This window comes from Panthera tigris, chromosome D1 (genome assembly GCF_018350195.1).
Source record: "Panthera tigris isolate Pti1 chromosome D1, P.tigris_Pti1_mat1.1, whole genome shotgun sequence".
Lineage (NCBI taxonomy): Eukaryota > Metazoa > Chordata > Mammalia > Carnivora > Felidae > Panthera > Panthera tigris.
In genome coordinates this window covers 25723116-25743879 of record NC_056669.1, presented here as the reverse complement: position 1 = coordinate 25743879, position 20764 = coordinate 25723116, and the positions used below count along the sequence as shown (strand labels likewise).

Sequence of the window (20764 nt, the reverse complement as noted above, 5' to 3'; positions counted from 1 at the left end):
TTGGTCTATGATTTTCTTTTTTTTTTTTCTTGCAGTGTCTTCACCTGGTTTTATGGTAGTGCTGGCCTTGTAGAATAGATTTGGAAACATTTCCTCATTTCTTTGTTTGGAATAGTTGGAGAAGGATAGGTAGTTTTTTATTTTCTGTCTGGATGGATCTATTCATTAATGTAAGTAGAGTGTTAGAAGTCCATGACTGTTATTGTATTACTGTCATTTTCTCCCTTTATGTTTATTAATATTTGCTTTGTGTATTTAGGTACTTTTGTGTTGGTTGCATAGATACTTACAATTGTTATAGCGTCTGAGTTGGATTGATTCCTTTATTATTATGGAATGCCCTCTTTGTCTCCTGTTACAGTCTTTGTTTTAAAGTATGTTTTTTTATGTAAATTTTGCTACCCCAACTTTTTTTTTTCACTTCCATTTGCATGGGATGTCTTTCTCCATTTTTTTCACTTTCCGTCTGTTTGTTGTAACATGTGAAGTGACTGTCTTGTAGGCAGCACACAAATAGATCTTTTTTTTTTTTTTTTTTTTTATCCATTCAATAACCCTTTGTCTTTTGACTGGAGCATTTAGTCTATTTACGTTTAAAGCAGTTATTGGTAGGTTGTACTTATTGCCATTTTGTTCATTGTTTTCTGGTTATTTTCTTAGTTCTTTGTTTCTTTCTTTTTCTCTTGCTCTCTTTCCTTGTGATTTAATGACTCTTCAATGTTGTGCTTGGATTCCTTTCTCTTTTGTGTGTGTTCATCTATTATGGGATCTTGGTTTGTAGGTTTGAGGTTCATATATAATACCCTATGTATATAGCAGTTTATATTGAGTGGATTGTCACTTAAGTTAAAACACCACATTTTTACTCCTTCCTCTACATTTTATGTATATGACATCATATTTTACATCTTTCTATTTGTGAGTCTCTTAACTAATTTTTTGAGTATACTTGATTTTGCTACTTTTTTCTTTCAACCTTCACACTAGCTTTATAAATGATTGATCTTTATGTTTGCCTTTACCTGTGAAATTTTTTCCTTTAATCATTTCTGTTCTAGTTATGGCCTTTTCTACTTAAAAAAAAGTCTTTGTATCATTTCTTGTATGGCTAGTTTTGTAGGGAACTTCTTTAACTTTTGTTTGTCTGGGAAAGTCTATCTCTTCTGAATGAGCCTTGTCAGGTAGAGTGTTCTTGGCTGTAGATTTTTTTCCTTTCAGCACTCTGAATATATCATTTCACTTCTTTCTGGCCTGAAAAATGTCTGCTAAAAAATCAGCTGATAGCCTTATGGGGTTTCCCTTGTATGTAACTATTTGTTTTTCTGTTGCTGCTTTTAAGATTCTCTCCTTATCTTTAATGTTTCCTATTTTAACTATTATGTGGCTTTGTGCGGACCACCTTAGGTTCATCTTCTGGGAGGCTGTTGTGCTTCCTGGACCTGGATGTGTGTTTTATTCCCTGCGTTAGGGAAGTTTTCAGCTATTACTTCTTCAAATACGTTTTCTGCCCCCCTGCTTTTCTCCTTTTGGGACCCCCATAATGCAAATGTTAAGATGCTTGATGTTTTCTAGAGGCCCTTTTGCCTACTATCATTTTAAAAATTTTTTTCTTTTTGCTGTTCAGCTTATGTGGTTTCTGCCACCCTGTCTTCCAAATTGCTGATCCATTCTTCTGCGTCCTCTGATCTGCTGTTGATCCCCTCGAGCGTATTTTTCATTTCAGTTATTTTGTTTTTTCAGCATTTTTGGTTCTCTTTTCAATTTTTTATCTCTTTGTTGCAGTTCTCACTGACTTCATCCACTCTTCTTCAAAGTCCAGTGAGCATCTGTGACCATTACTTTGCATTGTTTATTAGGTAGATTACTTATCTCTGTTTTGTTTACTTCTTTTTCTGAGGTTTTGTCCTGTTATCCCGTTTGGAACATATTTCTCTGTCTCCTCATTTTTCTTTCTCTGTATTGGGTAGTCAGCTCTGTCTCCTGGTCCTAAGGTAGTAGCGTTATTAGAAGGCGTCTTGTGGAGCCCAGTATTGCAGTCCCTCCTGGTCACCAGAACCAGGTGCTCCTGGGGTGTCCCCTCTGTGGGTTGTGTGTGCTCTGCTGTTGTGAGTGGGTGGGGACTGCTGTGGATGTGCTGGTGGCCGGGGCTGGCCCTCAGTCCAGCTGCCTACAGTGACCAGCCATGACCACTGTGGGCACAGTGGTGGGCACAGCTGGACTTCAGTGTGGTAGTCTGAGAGGCCTGGCTGTAGCTGCTGTGGGAATGCTTGGTGAGCGGCCGACCTTTGGTGCAGCTGGTTAAGAGGCCTCTGTAGCTACTGCCGGTGTGCTGGTGGCCAGGGTGGCTCCCTCCCTCCCTGGGGCAGGAATTGCTTTGGATTTGGATGGGCCCCATCCTGACCAAGGCTGCCTGCTAGGTGCGGCAGGAGCCACTTTGGAGGAGTGCCAGCAGGAACAGGTGAGTTGGGTGGGACTAGTCTGAAGGGAATACTGGGCATAGTGTTAGCAAGGTAGATGGATAGTGTCAGAACTGGCTCCTGCCAGTGCTGGGCCAGCAAGACTGAAGGAGGGAAGAAAAAAAAAAAAGATGCCTACCAGCATTTTCCATAATTTCTTCAAACATTTCTTTCTAGAATAGTAGTCAAGAGAGTAGATACTGGGTTCCAACCCTGCCTCCATTATTTACTAGTTTTATAGCATTAAGGAAGTTACTTAAAATTAGTGTCATAGTTTCCTCAGCCTTACAGTGAGAATATTAGTACCTTCCTCATATGGTTATTTTTAATTTAGATGAGCTATTACATATAAGGCAGTTAGCACAGTGCCTGCCGTTCAATATATGCTAGTTATCATTTGTAATACTTTTCTTTTTGGTGTATTTTTTTTCTAATTTTTAAAAAATGTTTATTTATTTTTGAGAGAGAGGGAGAAGAGTGAGACAGAACATAAGTGGGGGGAGGGGCAGAGAGAGAGGGAGACACAGAATCTAAACCAGGCTCTAGGCTCTGAGTAGTCAGCACAGAGCCCGATGCGGGGCTCAAACTCATGAGCCATGAAATCATGACCTGAGCCGAAGTTGGACACTTAACCAACTGAGCCACCCAGGCGCCCCTCTTTTTGGTTGAATTCTGTTTACTTACATCTAAAATAATTTTCTTAACTCTTTTATTTTTAGAGTTTTAATAATTCCTACTTCCAAATATTTCTTATTCTCAACTTATTTCACTTACTGTGAGGTTAGATCTAAATAGAAAAACCTGTATAAAAATTACCTTTGTGACTAGTTACTAATATTAAAATCGAGGGGCACCTGGTTGGCTCAGTCAGTTAAGTGTCTAGCTCTTGATTTCGGCTTAGGTCGTGATCTTAGGGTTGTGGGATCAAGCCCCACATCAGGCTTTGCACTAGAGTGGAGCCTGCTTGAGAGTCTCTCTCTCTCCCCCTCTGCCCCTACCCTTGACTTGTGGTCTCTCTCTCCCTTTCTCTCTCTGTCTCCCCCTCTCTGTCTCCCTCTCTCTCTCTCTCTCTCTCTCTCTCTCTCTCCAAAATAAAAAACAAATCTATACATTTTATTTCCATTTCATGCTTTAGCTGCACAGTTTAGGTGCACATACACATATGTATGTGTATGTTTTCAGCTGTGCCTCTCTAGGCTCTTTGGTTCTTTCCATCATTTGTACATTTCCTGTAAGTAAGGATAGCCCCTGGGATATCTTAACACAGGTTATTTTCTCTCTTACAGGAGGAGGCCTCAAAATAAAATGAAAAAATCTCCCGTGGGCAGCTGGCGTTCCTTTTTCAACTTGGGGAAATCATCATCTGTTTCTAAGCGGAAGTTGCAGCGGAATGAGAGTGAGCCTTCTGAGATGAAAGCCATGGCTCTGAAAGGTTGGTGCTCTCCTGCCCTTCCTGTGCTCTGCTGCCGGGACAGCAGCCCACACGGCCGCTCCGCACTGCCCGTCCCATGGCGCACTCTGGGTCTGTAGTCAGTGTATAGTTATACTGTGTTTCTGTATGGTGTGTCCACGGTTGTGGTGCTACCCCTGAATTGTCTTCTTTTATGCGCAGACACATACATAAACACGTAGAAGTACCCAGTTTCTTGTGGGAACTGTGTAGATTATATAGAGTGAGAATGTGGTTAAAATTCACAACATACTCATAACATAGTTTTGTATATTGCTGTTCATACAAAATAACTGCCGAGGTGTTAAGTTTATTCATGTACATTCATATAGATTTAAAATGTGATAAAACCATGTTTCAGCATGCCTTTTAAGTTTATAACTCTTACAACCAAGGAATCTATCTTTTTCCTGGGTAATTCATTGATGAGAGTATCTTATTATATTAAAGAAATCGCTTACTGTTGTTGAAAATACTACTCGTAACAATAGTTTAAAATCCATCATCTGCTGACATTGACAGCTTCTGAATCTAGGAAGGATAGTAGTGCTTGAATGTTAGAAATACAACGTTCAGTTCATTTAATTCATCATTCGGTTTGCCATCATGTACTAAGTAAGCATATACTAGATATATTGATAGCAGCCTCTAAGATAAAAAGAAAATTAAGATACTGCCCCTACCTTCAGAGACTTACTTGGGAAATCATATGTGTAAGAAGATAAGTTTCATTCAGAATCATAGCAGTTGAGGTAGATGTTTGTGTGAAGTATTTATGGTAGGACATGCCAATTTGTATAGGGAAAGGGACTAGTGGTCAGAAATACACCCTTTGACTTGGTTTTTTGAAAGATAAGTAGGGATTCATGTGATCACCAAGAGGCTGAGAAAGGTATTTCAGGAAATGAGAGTAAGGTGTGTGCTCATGTGTGGAGCAGGGAACTTGGCTGGGTACATTATGGTACAAAAAGAGGTTTCGGTCCCTAGGGGCCTTGTGTGCTTGTCAGAGTTTTGGTTTTGTCTTCCATTCCTTTGGGGGTTATCAAGTGGCTTTAATAATGTAACACGATCACACTTGCATTGAAGAAAGATGACTTCAGCAGCAGTATAGGGAGTATATGGGGAGAGAAGAAGACTGGAGACTGGACAGTAATTAGGAGACAGTTACAATTGTACAACCAAGAAACAAACAGTGAGTGTCTGGAGTAAGCAGTGACAGTAGAAGTGGGAAATAGATTTGAGATATTTAGGAAGCAGAATCTACAAGGCTGAGTGACCAAAGGATTGTGAAGGATGAGAAAAAAAGAGGAACAAAGATCATTTTCAGTTCTCATTAAATGATTAGGGAGATGGCATTATTCATGTAGGGAGTAGTAGTCTGGGGAAGAAAAACGATGTGTTTATTTTGGACATGGTGAGTTGGACATGGCTAAGAGATGATTAGTAGTATGGATCTGGAATTCAGTAAAGGGGCTTAATATTAGTAGAAATATGGATTTGGAAGTCATCAGCAAACGCTCAAGGATGAAAACTCTGGAGAGAGATTTTATGGGGGAGCCTGTTGAGTGAGAGAAGCAGGTTGGGAACTGAATCTGGAGAAAAGCAGTGTTTAAAGGACTGGAAAAAGGAGAGTTGTTACGAAAAGAGTAAGAGGAAATGATTACAGAAGGATAGGCAGTGGACACACCTTACTCTCATTTCTGTGATCACCAGAAATCATGGAGGAGGGGTTTAAACAGAAAGTGTCACCAGTGTTGAGCGTGGCCAAGAGGTAAATGAGGATGATGATATTTAACAAATAAGATCCAACATATGTAATCAAGGCACTGTGTTAGTTTCCTAGGGCTGTCATAACAAGTTGCTACAAATTGGGTGACTTAAACCAACAGAAGTTTATCCCCTCATAGTTCTGTAGGCTAAAAGTCTGAAACTGAGGTGTCAGCAAGGCCATATACCCTTCAAAGGATCCAGGGAAGAATCTTCCCTCACCTCTTCCAGCTTCTGCTGGCTCTTGGTGGTGTCACTCCACTCTCTGCCTGTCTTTGCATGGCCTCCTCGGTCTCTGTGTCCTCTCTGCTTAGAAGGACACCAGTCATTAGATTTAGGGCTTATCCTAAGTCTAGTATGATGTCATCTGAAGATATCATGCTAGTCTTTAGGAAATACAACGGAAAGAAGTTTTAAAATTCATCTGTATTCTCAAGTTCATAATCTTTTAGAAGAGATTTTTCACATAGGAAACCATCTGAAAACAAGACAGCACCTTATATAATATAATGCTTAAATTGAATGTGATTGTCAAAATGTAAAGCTGTTCACTCTTGGCAGTTTAAATGTGTATAGAGACGAACAGTGTTCCTTTCCTCTACATCTGTAGCAGTGAATAAAACTTCACGCTATTTGGATTTCCTTCTTCAGGTGGCAGGGCAGAAGGAACCCTCCGTTCAGCTAAGAGTGAAGAATCTCTTACTTCTCTCCATGCAGTCGATGGTAAGACTAAAAGCATCAATTGTTTTATTCTTTATTTCATTAAAGAACACAATTGAGCATATTTAATAAGTACATGCTTAATAAATAGGCTATAGACTATCATTTCCAAAGAATCCTAATATCTAGCATTGTCCATTGATATTTTCATATAGTACCAGTCTCTCATTTCCTCACTTTGACATGATTGCTATTCAGTTTACATAAAAATAGGTGAAATGTTTTAAGTTAGCCATTTATATTTATTAATGCCCAGTGGAAAATGATGTATTTCTTGCTTTAGATTTCATGAAAGCACAGTCTCACAAACTATAAAATGAAGCAGCTTTCAGACTAGTAGTCTTTTGTCTTGTAAATGGCTTAACCTGACATTAAATTTCATAGATAAGATTGATTATAGGCAGTCCTCATTATCTGAAGATATATCCTCAGTATGAGGAGAAGAAAACTTGCAAGTGAATCCTCTTAAAATGGCGACCAAAATTCTAGTAAAGGGTACAAAATGGTTTCACTGCGACTTGACAAAACTAAAAATCAGGAAAGTAAGTTTTTTAAGCCCCTACTTGGCAAAAGTCAGGTTATAGTTGCAGTTATGTACTATGTTTTAGACTGAACAGTGAACTGCAATATTAGAAGGACGTACAACTTTTTTGACAAAACCATATAATAGCAAATAGGACCTCCTTTACTTCATGTTTGGCATATGCAGCAGGATTGTAAAGAAGGCCCTTTTGGGGGCTCCTGGGTGGTTCAGTCAATTAAGCGTCAGACTCCTGATTTTGGCTTAGGTCATGATCTCATGGTTTTGGGATCCTGAGATTGAGCCCTGTGTTGGGCTCCGTGCTCACTGTGGAGGCTGCTTAAGATTCTCTCTTGTTCCCTCCCTCTACCCCTCCCCCACTTGCACTCACTCACTTGCTCTTGCTCTCTCTCTCAAAAAAAAAAAAAAAAGGCCCTTTTTACAAAAATAATCAGGAGCTACATTGATTTCCCTAGGGCTTTCTTAATCTGTTGATATTAAAATCATGTTTTTGAGGTATCCTGGGTGTCGTCATGCTGGTCAGATTTCTCATCTTCATTTATTAACTCTTCTAACTGCCAGATCCTCATGGACACGTGGCTCTGCTTGTGATTCAAGAAACCCTCACACATCCCTTAGTTGGGTGTCTGACATCTTAAGGGTTCCAAGATTTTCCATTTCTCTGTAGTTAAGAGAATGACTCACAGATATAATGAACTGGACTGGGTAGATGCCAGTATTTTTAAAAAATATTTTTAGTGTTTATTTATTTTTGAGAGAGATACAGAGAGACCGAGTGCAAGCAAGGGAGGGGCAGAGAGAGAGAGAGGGAGACACAGAATCCGAAGGAGGCTCCAGGCTCCAAGCTGTCAGCACAGAGCCCGATGCGGGGCTCGAATTCACGAACCGTGAGATCATGACCTGAGCCTAAGTCAGACGCTCAACCGACTGAGTCACCCAGGCACCCCTGGGTAGATGCCAGTATTAAGCAGAAAATAATAGTTTAGTATAGATTAATTTTATAAGTGGTTAACACATTTTGAATGCATTTATCTAGTTCTTTATAGTACATTTTCAACATGGTGATTCTAATAATTGTAATAGAATGGTGGGATAGAAGATTTCTTTTACCAGTGGATATTTTACCAGTGGATATTCATAAAATCATGTAACAGTCTACTGTGGAAGGACTCTGCCTGAGAAACTCAAAGCCTATACTCATTAAAGAAAAAAAATGAAATTGTTTTTGCTTAAGTATCTGAAAAGAATCCTGTACTAAATATATGTAAATACTTTATGGAATTGTAGGGAGTTTTTAGTTGAGATGTTTGCTTTTTAGAAATGTGGTTATTATGAGGATTTTTCCTGCCAAAGAAACAAAAACAAAAACGAAAAATCCCCTTTGCTATTATATATCCAAAGTACTCTTTTAGTGGTTGATTCTGTCTTAGAAGTCATGTGTGAGATGAGTGATAAACTAAGACCAGAAGAAATGAAATCTTGCCCAAAGTCACCACAGGAGTCAATGTTGGACTAATAATAATAGTTCTGAGTCCTTTTTCCTGTTGAAACCATAAAAGCCTGCATTCTCTCTCTGAATATTATCAGATGTTTTTGTTATTTAGCTTTTGGTTTGGGAGTTCCAACCGTACGCCCAAGAGACAATTTCTGGAAAGAAACTGAGACGTTAACATTTTCTTACCCTACGTAGTGCATTACTACTCTACTGACTAGGTGACTTTCATGGTGTTGTGTATTGTGTATCATATGCATTCAAATGTTGATAATGTTATCCGTTTTTGCCAGGCGATTCCAAGCTGTTCCGACCCCGAAGACCCAGATCTAGCAGTGATGCACTGAGTGCCTCTTTTAATGGAGAAATGCTGGGGAACCGCTGTAACTCCTATGATAATCTGCCCCATGACAATGAAAGTGAGGAGGAAGTAGGGCTGCTCCATATTCCAGCTCTTATGTCTCCTCACGCAGCTGAAGATGTTGACTTGAGCCCACCAGACATTGGAGTAGCCAGCCTGGATTTTGATCCCATGTCATTTCAGTGTAGTCCCCCTAAGGCTGAATCAGAATGTCTGGAGAGCGGTGCCTCCTTTTTAGATTCATTAGGATACTCCAAGGATAAACCAAGTGCCAATAAAAAGGATACAGAAGCAGGTGGTAGCCAGTCGCAGACTCCAGGAAGCACGGCAAGTTCTGAAGCCGTCTCTCCTCTGCAGGAGAAACTGAGTCCATTCTTTACCCTGGACTTGAGCCCAACTGAAGAGAAGTCATCCAAGCCATCCTCATTCACTGAAAAGGTTGTCTACGCTTTCTCTCCAAAGATTGGACGGAAACTAAGCAAATCGCCTTCAATGAACATATCTGAGCCAATTTCAGTGACTCTTCCCACTCGGGTATCTGAAGTCATTGGTACGGTTTCAAATACAGCAGCTCCGAATGCGTCTTCTCCAACTTGGAACAAAAGCATTGAAGAAAGTGATGTCATAAATAGATCCCCCACCCAGGTAGTAAAGATGAAAACAAAAGAGAGAGAGTCCCAAGAAGGATGTGAGTCTGAAGTCCAGCCCCTAGACCAGGTGGCTGCTACAGAAGTAGAGTCACCAGGGAAAGAGGAACAGGCCGTCTTAAGCAGTCAGAGTAAGGCTGTACCTTCTGGACAGACTCAGACAGGTACCATTTGTTTTTCTCCATTCTTTCTTTAAGCTAAGAGGGATCATCAATCCTGTGTGCCATCTGTGCCTTTTAAGAGAGAAATTTGCTCCACAGCTAGCCTTTAATCAAAGAGAATGGTTTTTTGTTTTTTCTGGGAGGTGCTGATGGCTCAAAGCCCTAAATTAAAATCAGTCAAACAAAAGTCTCCCAAAGGACCAATGGTCCTGCTCCAGACCTTCATAAAGTCCCCTTTTAAAGTCTTTGGACAGTCAGAATTCATGGATAATTTTTGCACAACTTTGTAGCTCTTGATTCTGTTTTCTCTTCTAATAAAAATACCTATATTATAGCCTTACAAGTTAACCAGCCAGCCTACACCATCAGATGTAAAAAACAAAAACAAACAAAAAAAACTATTCTTAATAACAGTCTTCAGGCACTTGAAGCTTGTTTTCTAAGCAATCTTTTCTGAGCCCGATGAGGGACCCGCTTTTTTTTCCCCCTCATCTCTGTAGCAGTTCAAGAGGAGATTGCAATCTCTAAACAATTTGTTTTAGTTTTCCTCCTGAACCAGATGTGTTTTCTACAACATTTGCATGTGGGATGGAAGTCATGGATTGCCATTTTGAAATATGGAAGGCACCTATTTGGTAGTGATCAGATGGGGAGTGTTTGGATTTCCAGTACAGGATAACACAAGCTACCTTTTCACTCTCATTTTCTTTCCCAATTTCCCACCAGGAGCAGTTACCCATGACCCCCCTCAGGATTCCGTTCCCGTCAGTTCAGTCTCTCTTATCCCACCACCACCGCCTCCGAAAAATGTGGCCCGCCTGTTGGCGCTAGCACTGGCTGAGTCTGCACAGCAAGCTTCAACTCAGTCATTGAAGAGACCAGGGCCCGCCCAGGCTGCTTATACGAATTACGGAGACCTAGCAGTGGCTGCAAACGAAGATAAACTGCCTAGTTCCTACTCTAACATCACTCTAGATAAAGCCTATTACCAAACTGATAGGCCAGCAGAGGAATCCCGCCTCCAGAACGAGGTATCTGGGAACTGTGACCAGCCTGTAGCAGACACAGCAATTGGGAATCACGCTCATTCCAGTGCAACTGAATCCGGGGAGCAGCTCCACCAGGCAGACTTACCAGGGAATCATCCACATCAAACCTATTTATCTGGGGACCCAGAAAAGGCCAGAATCCCATCAGTTCCCTTAACAGACTCTAAGTCTGATGATCACATAAGCTTCTCTGAAGACCAGTCTGGGAAGACCAGTATGCCAACTGTCTCCTTTATGGATCAGGACCAGCCTCAGCTTCATTTCTATAGCGGAGATCAGCCTCCTTATCTTGGTGCAAGTGTAGATAAACCCCATCACCCTTCAGAACTTGCAGACAAATCTCCCACACCTTCTAGTTTGCCGAAGGACAAAATCTACCCTCCTTCTGGGTCCCCTGAAGAGAATACCAGCACAGCCACCATGGCTTACCTGACAACCGCTCCAGCGGCGGCTGAGATAAGCACCAGGGAAGCCAGCTGGGATGTGGTCCAGCAACCCACCGCAGCTGATTTTGCTGCCGCCACCCTCCAGCGTCCGCACAGAACTAGCCGCCCCCTTCCCCCACCTCCCTCCCAGAGGCCAGCGGAGCAGCTGCCCGTCACGGGGCAGGTACAAGCAGCGGCCAGCACAGGATTAAATAATTCCCACAAGGTAAGAAGGGGAGGGATTCAGGGAGATGAAAGAAATGCTTTCCAAAGGTATGTCATTTGTGAGCAGGGTGAGTCAGATACGACATTTATTTTAAGTCCTGTGGCAGGTTTCCATGAAACGTTTCCTATCTGAGGTTGGACCCTGCCTTTACCCTGATGCTGGTTGTTCTCTGAGGAAGGAGCAGTTACTCAATGTTTGTTGTTGAATTCTGCCTGCTATCTTCTCTTCCTAAAGCATCTAGGTGGTTTCTTCTTGTAATACAGAGAGGTCATGATCAAATAAGTCACATTGGGCTGCAGCTCTCGGGGCTGCAGGTTGGTATTTTTTGTTTTTTGTTTTTTTGTTTTTTGCCCAACTCCACCAGTGATTCGTTGTGACTGTGGGCAAGTCATTTAGCCACCCTGTGCCAATTATTCACATGTGCACAGTGACCGTGCTTTATTCTGCCTTTCTGCCTTACAGACGTTTTTTAGAAATGTAAGCGATTACATCATTTTGGGTCTTTTGTTATGTTCCTAGCATAAGCCAGCAGGTTGTTCTGCAGCCAGACATCTGTTGTGATGAGAGAATGTTGTATGCAGAATGCTGAAGTTTCTTTCAAATTTTCTCGTACTTTAGAAAAGTAGTCCGTGCGTTTTGTGGTCACCGTGAACTAAAAGGACTTCAATATCTAGTCTTTAGTGGAGGATGCTGTTTCTAGCAACTGCTTCTCAGGAAGCACCGTTGCTGTGGGGGTCCCATTTGGCTTCAGCTGCTACAGACCAGGGTGGAATAGAAGGTGGAGACAGACAGTAACTGATTTGAATGGCACATCAGACAGGTCACTTCCTTACCCTTCCCTGGATTCGGGGGCTTAAACTGCTCACTACCTGTCACTGTGATTCACTTCACAAATCTCTCCAGCTGGGATCAACTCTCCTTATTTAACAAAATGTTCTTGGCATGGAGGCTGAGCTAGATGGATAGACTAGCTAGATGGATGTATATTTTTGAGCTTGACTATACTTTAAAAAAATGTTTTTAATGTTTACTTATTTTTGAGAGACAGAGACAGAGCATGAGCAGGGGACAGGCAGAGAAAGAGGGAGATACAGAATCCGAAGCAGGCTCCAGGCTCTGAGCTGTCAGCACAGAGCCTGACATGGGGCTCGAACCCACAGACTGCGAGATCATGAGATCATGACCTGAGCCGAAGTCGGATGCTTAACCGACTGAGCCACTCAGGTGCCCCTGAGCTTGCCTATGTGTTTTGGTCTGCACATTAAGGTCATGTCATAAGCAGCCTTGTCTCACATTGAAGACTGATCGTAAGTTAGAACAGTTTTCCAAGGATGGTAATGGCTGCTGTGGCAGCTGCAGCACAGACCTTCTTTTCCTGGCAGCGAGGACAGACTGGCTTGCCGTCTTGACCAGTGCCACCACATGGCTTGGGAAATTTCATGCTGCTACCCCAAATGGCCTCAGAGTGTGGGTTACGAATCGAACAGTGTTTGATTCCACAGAGGGGAGCATAAAAAATAAGCTCATAATGTGGTCATCTTTCAATAGGTTCAAGCAGTTCCAGCTCCAGAGAGACCACCTGAACCCAGAGCCACCGATGACCCCGCACATGTCCTGGTGGGTGATGGCAGCACAGCCGTTCAGTGTCCCATGTCTGCTCTCCAGCCGGGCCTTCCTGACAAGGTGCGGGAAGGTGCCAGGGCCCCGCCACTGCACCTGCGCGCCGAGTCTGTCCCCGTGTACTCGTCCTGTGGCTTTACCGCACCAGTGCCCCCAACCAGGACGCTGGAGAGTAAAATGGCCGCTGCCATCCACTCCAATAGTGCAGATCCTGCCAGCAGCGCCAGCTATCACCCCTTTGTCACTGCTTCTTCAGCTCCTGTGGACGATGTTCTGCCTTTACCACTTCCTGTCCCACAACCTAAGCATGCTTCTCAGAAGACGACTTATTCCGCCTTCGTGAGGCCTGATGTCACCACTGAACCCTTTGGTCCAGAAAACTGTCTGCATTTCAGTATGATCCCAAACTGCCAGTACCGTCCCCAGAGCGTACCTCCACACCACAATAAATTGGAGCAGCACCAGGTGTATGGTGCCAGATCAGAGCCACCAGCCTCCATGGGACCTCGTTACAACACATACGTGGCCCCAGGAAGAAACGCGTCTGGACATCACTCCAAGCCATGCGGCCGAGTTGAGTATGTATCTTCTTTGGGCTCCTCCGTTAGGAGTAGTTGTTACCCTGAAGATATTCCTCCGTACCCTACCATCCGGAGGGTACAGTCTCTCCATGCCCCTCCGTCTTCCATGATTCGCTCGGTTCCCATTTCACGGACGGAAGTTCCCCCAGACGATGAACCAGCCTACTGCCCAAGACCCCTGTACCAGTATAAGCCATATCAGTCCTCCCAGGCCCGCTCAGATTATCACGTCACTCAGCTTCAGCCTTACTTTGAGAATGGCCGGGTCCACTACCGGTATAGCCCGTACTCCAGTTCTTCTAGCTCCTATTACAGTCCAGAAGGAGCCCTGTGTGATGTGGACGCCTACAGCACAGTACAGCTGAGGCCCCTTCACCGCCTACCCAATCGCGATTTTGCCTTCTACAATCCGAGGCTGCAAGGAAAGAACTTCTACAGTTACGCTGGTTTGCTCCCACGTCCCCGGGCCAACATGACCGGCTATTTCTCTGGTAATGACCATAATGTAGTCAACATGCCTCCAACTGCGGAGGTAAAGCACACTTACACCTCATGGGATCTTGAGGACATGGAAAAATACCGCATGCAGTCTATCCGGAGAGAGAGCCGCGCTCGGCAGAAGGTGAAAGGGCCTGTCATGTCCCAGTATGATAACATGACCTCGGCCGTGCAGGATGACCTGGGCGGGATCTATGTCATCCACCTGCGTAGTAAATCAGATCCTGGGAAAACTGGACTTCTCTCAGTGGCAGAGGGCAAGGAGGGGCGGCACGCAGCCAAGGCCGTCAGTCCCGAGGGAGAGGAGCGCTTCTACAGGAAGCATCCAGAGCCAGAGTTTGATAGAGCCCACCACCACGGAGGATATGGCAACGGACAGTCGGAGAAACCATCCCTCCCTCAGAAGCAGAGTAGCCTCAGGAACAGGAAGCTTCACGACATGGGTTGTAGTCTCCCTGAGCACAGGGCACATCAGGAAGCAAGCCATAGGCAGTTATGTGAATCAAAAAATGGGCCACCTTACCCCCAAGGGGCTGGCCAGTTAGATTATGGGCCCAAAGGGATTCCAGACACTTCTGAGCCAGTCAGCTACCATAACTCTGGAGGGACATACATGACATCGGGGCAGGAGTCTCTGAGACTGAACCACAAAGAGGTGAGGCTCTCCAAAGAGCTAGAGAGGCCTCGGGCTAGGCAGCCTCCCGCCCCAGAGAAACATTCCAGAGACTGCTACAAAGAGGAGGAACACCTGGGCCAGTCAGTAGTCCCACCCCCGAAACCGGAGCGGAGTCATAGCCTGAAACTCCACCATACTCAGCACGCGGAGAGGGACCCCACTGTGCTGTACCAATACCAAACACACGGCAAGCGCCAGGGCGGTATGACTGTTGTGTCCCAGTATGACAACCTGGAGGGTTACCACTCCCCACCCCAGCACCAGCGAGGAGGCTTTGCAGGAGGAGCGATGGGGACCTATGTGCCCTCTGGCTTCCCCCACCCACAAAACAGGACATATGCTACCGCTCTGGGTCAGGGGGCCTTCCTGCCCACAGAGTTGTCCTTGCAGCACCCCGAAACACAGATCCATGCAGAATGAGCCCCGGAGCAATAGAGTTGAAGCAGCCTCTGCTGGACAGTGGACTGTTCTATTTTTTTCAGTAACCAAAAAGATTAAAAAAAAAAAAAAAGCTACAATTCCCCCCTACCACATTAAAAACAACAACAAAAAAGAAAAATTACCATTTTTCCCCCTCCCTGCTTCATCACCACCTCTTCCATCTATAGACTGATTTTTGTCATTAAAAGAAATCTGAATGATTGTAAAGCACTGTGTTGAAAACCTAGTGAAGAAATTTGTCACAGACCATACTTGCCATATGGGGCTAATTTTGTAAGAGCCTGAGGACTGCCTTTCACCGAATTTGAATTTAACTTTGTCCTTCTTAGTGTTTGCTATATAGCGCAGAGCAGTTTCTGTCTATTTCCTGGTAGGCTTTTGCATTTTCTGTGGCATTCCTCCGTACTTTTTCAGTAGCCATGCAGGTGCCCAGACTGACACTCAGTTGCCCTCACTTCCTTCTCCCTGACTTGGAAGGGTCTGGTGTGTTAAATTCGAACAGAGAAAAACTTCTCCCTGATCCTTCAGATGATTCTGTCAGACAATTAGCACATTATAATTACAAAAAACAATAAAGGAATTAAGACTTGAAGCATTTAAGAAAGAGTCATCATAAAATGTCAGGCCATTTAGACCCAAGCTGAACCACGTCCTTTTCATCCTTCTCAGAGTTGTTCCTTGCAGTTCGGCGAGCAGGCTGATGTCCACTGCAGAAGGGATTCTAAAGTGAGAAGAAGCTTCGTAGGCAGAACTCAGTGAACTTTGTTAGCACCACAGAACCCCATCAGTGCTTCTGATGTGTTGCCTGCCTTCAGTAATTTTTTTTCTCTCAATAATATTTGATAAATTGTAATCCTAGTAAAACATCTCGCACCATTTGTTCTCCAAAGCCACTCCCCCCCCCACAGCCCCCCGCCATTGGGAGAAAAAAAAACAAACCCAGCGTGACTTGACTGGTGGATAAATACACATCGTTTATCATGATTACAAATTTACATGTTAATTTCTGTTTCTAAACCAGAGTACAGGTTTCTTGGGAACTCTTAAAGTAGCTATGAATTACCTGTTAGTAAACTGCAAACCCCTGCAATAATTACACTTAGTGCACAGCCCCCTTGCACCAGAATTCTGGGCAGTTCACTGTTTACATCCTAAGGATTCACGTGCTGTTTGTTCACACTGTACTTGTGCAACCACAGTCGTCCTTAATTACCATTTACACCAGCATCGCAGGAATAGCTCTTACAGCTCTGCGGGCATGTTAAACATGTTGAGTACCCAGGACTTTCTTCTGAAAGTCACGTTCCCGGTTAGAGCAGGAGCAGACCACTGTCTGGCCGGCCACTCCACTCCGTCTTCTCAACACCCCCTGCCCCCCGAGCACATACGCCAGACTGACAAGGCAGTCCTATACTTAACAAACGAGTTTCGATTGTCGTGGCATTCCATAACTCTCAGTAATACTTGAGTTTTGTCCATGCACATGTTTGAAAAGCTCAGTTTGTAGAAGACACTAGGAGAATTCCATTCCATTTACTGGATGATTGCTGCTCTGGCTTTTTAAAACTTGGAATTAACTTTTATTTAGAGCAAAGGAAGAAATCTTTTACGAGGCTAAATACATGCTGCTATTATTGCTGTGAAATTGTATAAAGATTAGGATTCCTGCCAGTTCTTTTTTTTATTTAAAAGAAAATCATGTGATTGCATTTTAAGGGTTTATATTTAGAAAAAAATAAAGTTTTAAGAACACATTTATTTATATGTGGAGATACTCTATAAGGTTTTCTTTTGTTTCCCCAGAATTGATGAGAGGAATTCAGTCAATAAAGATCATGGTAGCAATCCTGAAATGCTGACCTGTGAAAGGTCTGTGGAAACGGAGGTCTCTAGATTAAACATGTAGACACAATGGGAATATAGTCACAGTGTTAGGAAACCTGATAGGATACTTTCTTCTAGCACACAAACATGTCAGGTGCTACATACAGGATTTTGATCTTTGGTGAGTATGCAGCATTAACTTTTTTTTTTTTTAACCTTAACCATCTTTTTGTCAAGTAGGCAATGCATTATCCCTCTGAGGTCACACATGCCCTGTAAGTTCTCACCAGCAGCACGGAGCGTTAGAAAGGAGCCGGTATGACGAGGTACAGATGGTGTTAGTAATGGAGAGCCCAGAAGGAGGTGGCTGAAGGAGTCCTGTCCAGTCTTAATATTTGTGGATCTGTTGTCACACACATTGTTTACTCCTGAACCTAAATCTATTTTATGAATACTAAGGTTAATTCCTCAAAGCAATTACTTTATTAATGTCCTATGGGCTTAGAAATATCAGGTGAATATTTTGAATACAGAAGAATGACCCAAATTACTGGTATAATCGTGAAACACAAACTTTAGGTAAAATCTAGAGTTGTGTCACTTGATGTAGATACAGCCTTAACTTCGGAGTCAGCTCTTTGAAGGACTTTGCCTGTATCTTTCCCTTTATGGTCTTGTAGGGTAGAAAGTGCACGGCAAATCACTGTGAGCCAGGTTACCTCAGCATAGTTCACCTTGTGTGCGACTTCACAAGCAGTAATTAAATGTTCGAGCTTTGATACGGAACATTGTGATCAAGGAAATGGAGCTGCCCTTGTGCATCAGACCCATAATTGAATTCGATTGGTATTTTCTTCACCATGTCTCCAGATTGTATCTTTTTGGCAAAATTCCAATGTCCCAGTTTGGTTTGACTGAAATGAATACGCCCTAGACGTCTGGCCAGAGACTTTGCTGACCGCCCCAGAGGTGCCATTTTCTTATTAATTTCATCCGAGTCTTACTGCTTATTGTATTCAGTTTCCTTTAAAACATGCAAGTTTCTGGGATGGTCCCACGGATAGGGCCTGCACACTTTTATAATGGCAGAGCATTTTTTTTTTTTTTAAGTTAGAGTCAGGTTGAAAAATTCTAGGACTATGTAAAGAAGAGGGACCATTAATATGAGTGGAGATAGAAGACTGGGTGACCACATGGAAACAGCAATAGACACATATGGCATAAATTTGGAATGTGCCCTTTGAGTTAAAAACGGAGCCTGCAAAGTCCAAATACCCGTTCCCAGCCCCGTTTGTCAGTCATCCATTCATTATGTTGGCTGAGTATCGTCTGAGCAGTGTGTGTAAGGAAATAATAAAGAAAGCAGAAGTATGTCAGAAAGTTACTTTCCAAATGGTTAGAGGCATGTGATTTTCAGTACTGTGTGTTACGGAAATGTCAGGAATGGTATACTTTAATGTTGGTGTGCACAGAGGGTCTTTTTTCCTTTTCTGATTAGTACTGTTAGCGTTCAAAGACTAAAAATGGTTGTTTCACAGTTTAGATTCTAAGGTAGCAAAACCTGATTTTTTCAGCCATGACCTGCATGAGAGAAGCATCCTAGGAAGTCTTAGATCATACTTTTGAGTTCTTAACTTTAATTTATATAGTGTTTTTTTTATGTTTTAATATTTTTGTGAACTGGTGTAAATTGTTAATGCATATAAGCTTGTGTATTTTTGTAAATAGTTTTGTGATTTATTTCTCGACCCATATGTAAATATTTAGAGTCTCATTTCTTCAAAACTTATTTGAAGCTGAGTTGTGGGTTTGGGGTTTTGTTTGTTTCTTTGTTTTGGTTGGGGGAGGGGGGAGAGAAGAGATTTTGTACTCCGATAATCCAGATGGAGATATCTTGTGGTTGAAAGCAAATGTCCCACTGAAAGCAATTCAAATATCAACAAAATTATTTCAGGTTAAAACAGACTTCTTTGTGTATGTGTTTCCTTTTCAACCTAATATGGCTATAACAGAATGGGGTAATTGGGGATATTCAACAACATTCAAATCTGAGTGTATGACACATTATGATACCAAATGGAATATATTTGAGGGAAGAGATTTAACATCTCCTGTTTTTATATCTACTTGCCACAGTGTGCCGCCTGGCCAGGTTTTTCCCAGGTCAAACAGTCACTTAGAAAGACAGAGACCTGTTGCACTGTGCTGGAAGGTGTAGACAGACTTGCCTTGCCCCATCTAGGGCTGCCCCAAGGAGCCCACACCGTCTGCTGTGACCTGACTCCCAAGCTGCCAGTTTCAAGGAAACTGAATTGGCTTCTGAGCTCAGGAGCCCTCCACAAGGGGATTTGAAATCACCACCACATTTCCAAAGATTCCCTCAAAGCATCTTGGACATCCTGTTGACTTTTCAGAGAGAAATGACCAGAAAGGAGTCAGCTCCTACACTCTGTGGCAAGCTGGTTTGTGGCAAACCCAGATGAAGAAAGTACTCGACTGAGGCAGGTATTGAACTTAGCCTGGCTGCCTGACCGGGGGTCGAGAGCAGATGCCTGTGCCAGAATTCTTCTCAAAAATATTTCCCTATCAACCGGTATTTGTTGAAAAACACGATATTCAGCTTTTGAAAGCTTAGTTTTCCTTTTGGGAGTCATAAATTACAAATCTTTATCCTAAATTATTAGGGCCTCTCCCTCTTTGCCTGCAGTAGAAAAAGTTGCCTGTTTAGTACCAATGGCCCCAGTGAGCCAGCCGTTTTCTGTATACCTGCCTACCGCACTACATGCTGTCAGCAAACGTACATCTGCTCTAGGTAAGCGTTCCAGACCTGAACACGTGTTCCCATGGAAATGGCTCTGATGGGATTAAAGAAAAGACCGGTATGGCATTCCCTGTGGGTCTTCTTAATTTTCTGGGATTCTCATTTCTTTACCAATAATTTCATCTCCAAATTTCCTTCACACGGATGAAAATCTAGTGCTTCTTAAAATGTGTGTTTATCATTGAAGAATCAGTGGCAGACACATTAGTGTGGTGTTTGAGACTTTAATTACTTGTGGTTCTACGGGAAAAGGCACATTTTAATGTAATACCCCGACGCAGTGAAACCTTGGGCATCTGCAAGCACTGGAAGTAAGACCTTTTAGCTGGTCACGTTTGTCACGCAGTTGAGAGTGTACATCTTAAAAACACAATCGTGATGCCTAATTTTTATTTATATTTGTTTAATGTCTATTTTTGAGAGAGAGAGAGAGAGAGAGAGAGAGAGACAGGGCATGAGTGAGGGAGGAGCAGAGAGAGAGAGGGAGACACAGAATCCGAAGCAGGCTCCAGGCTCTGAGGTGTCAGTGCAGAGCCCGATGTGGGGCTCGAACTCATGACCTGAGCTGATGTCAAACACTCAACTGACTGAGCCACCCAGGCGCCTCAGCCACTTGTTCATGTTTTAAACTGGGCAAGTGATTCTTAAACTTACAATGTATATAAAGCATCTGGAAAGCCAGTTAAACATTCGATTTCTTGAGCCATCACCACATAGTCTAATTCAGTAGGTCCAGCCTGGACTCAGGAATCCACAATTTTAGCATCCACTACTTGTGATTCTGGTACAGGTGGTTAAGTAGTGATCTAGACAGCGTATTTAATAGCCTTCTTTGAAAAAATCACTTTCTACTTCATTTCGCTTCACCACTTTTTCTCATTTTTTCTCATTTCCTTTGGTCACCTATCACTTTAGTATTACTAGAACACAAATTTATCATTTTTTTTGGTCCCCAGTGTTTAAATACTAAGCCTAGATTAAATGATTTATAACCATGACACAGAGATA

At 42.8% G+C, this 20764-nt stretch overlaps 1 protein-coding gene across 6 annotated transcripts in view; it reads left to right on the top strand.

Annotated features, from left to right (window-relative positions):
• ARHGAP32 (Rho GTPase activating protein 32) overlaps positions 1 to 18900 on the top strand; it is a 198412-nt gene extending 179512 nt beyond the window's left edge. For all 6 annotated transcript variants that reach the window (XM_042957832.1, XM_007082691.3, XM_042957833.1 and 3 more), the window contains 5 exons: positions 3743 to 3888; positions 6325 to 6396; positions 8720 to 9598; positions 10322 to 11295; positions 12844 to 18900. In XM_042957832.1, coding sequence (XP_042813766.1) covers positions 3743 to 3888; positions 6325 to 6396; positions 8720 to 9598; positions 10322 to 11295; positions 12844 to 15090 — 4318 coding nt within the window. In that variant the 3' untranslated portion in view covers positions 15091 to 18900. The remainder of the gene's footprint in view (positions 1 to 3742; positions 3889 to 6324; positions 6397 to 8719; positions 9599 to 10321; positions 11296 to 12843) is intronic.
• The last annotated feature ends 1864 nt before the right edge of the window (positions 18901 to 20764 follow it).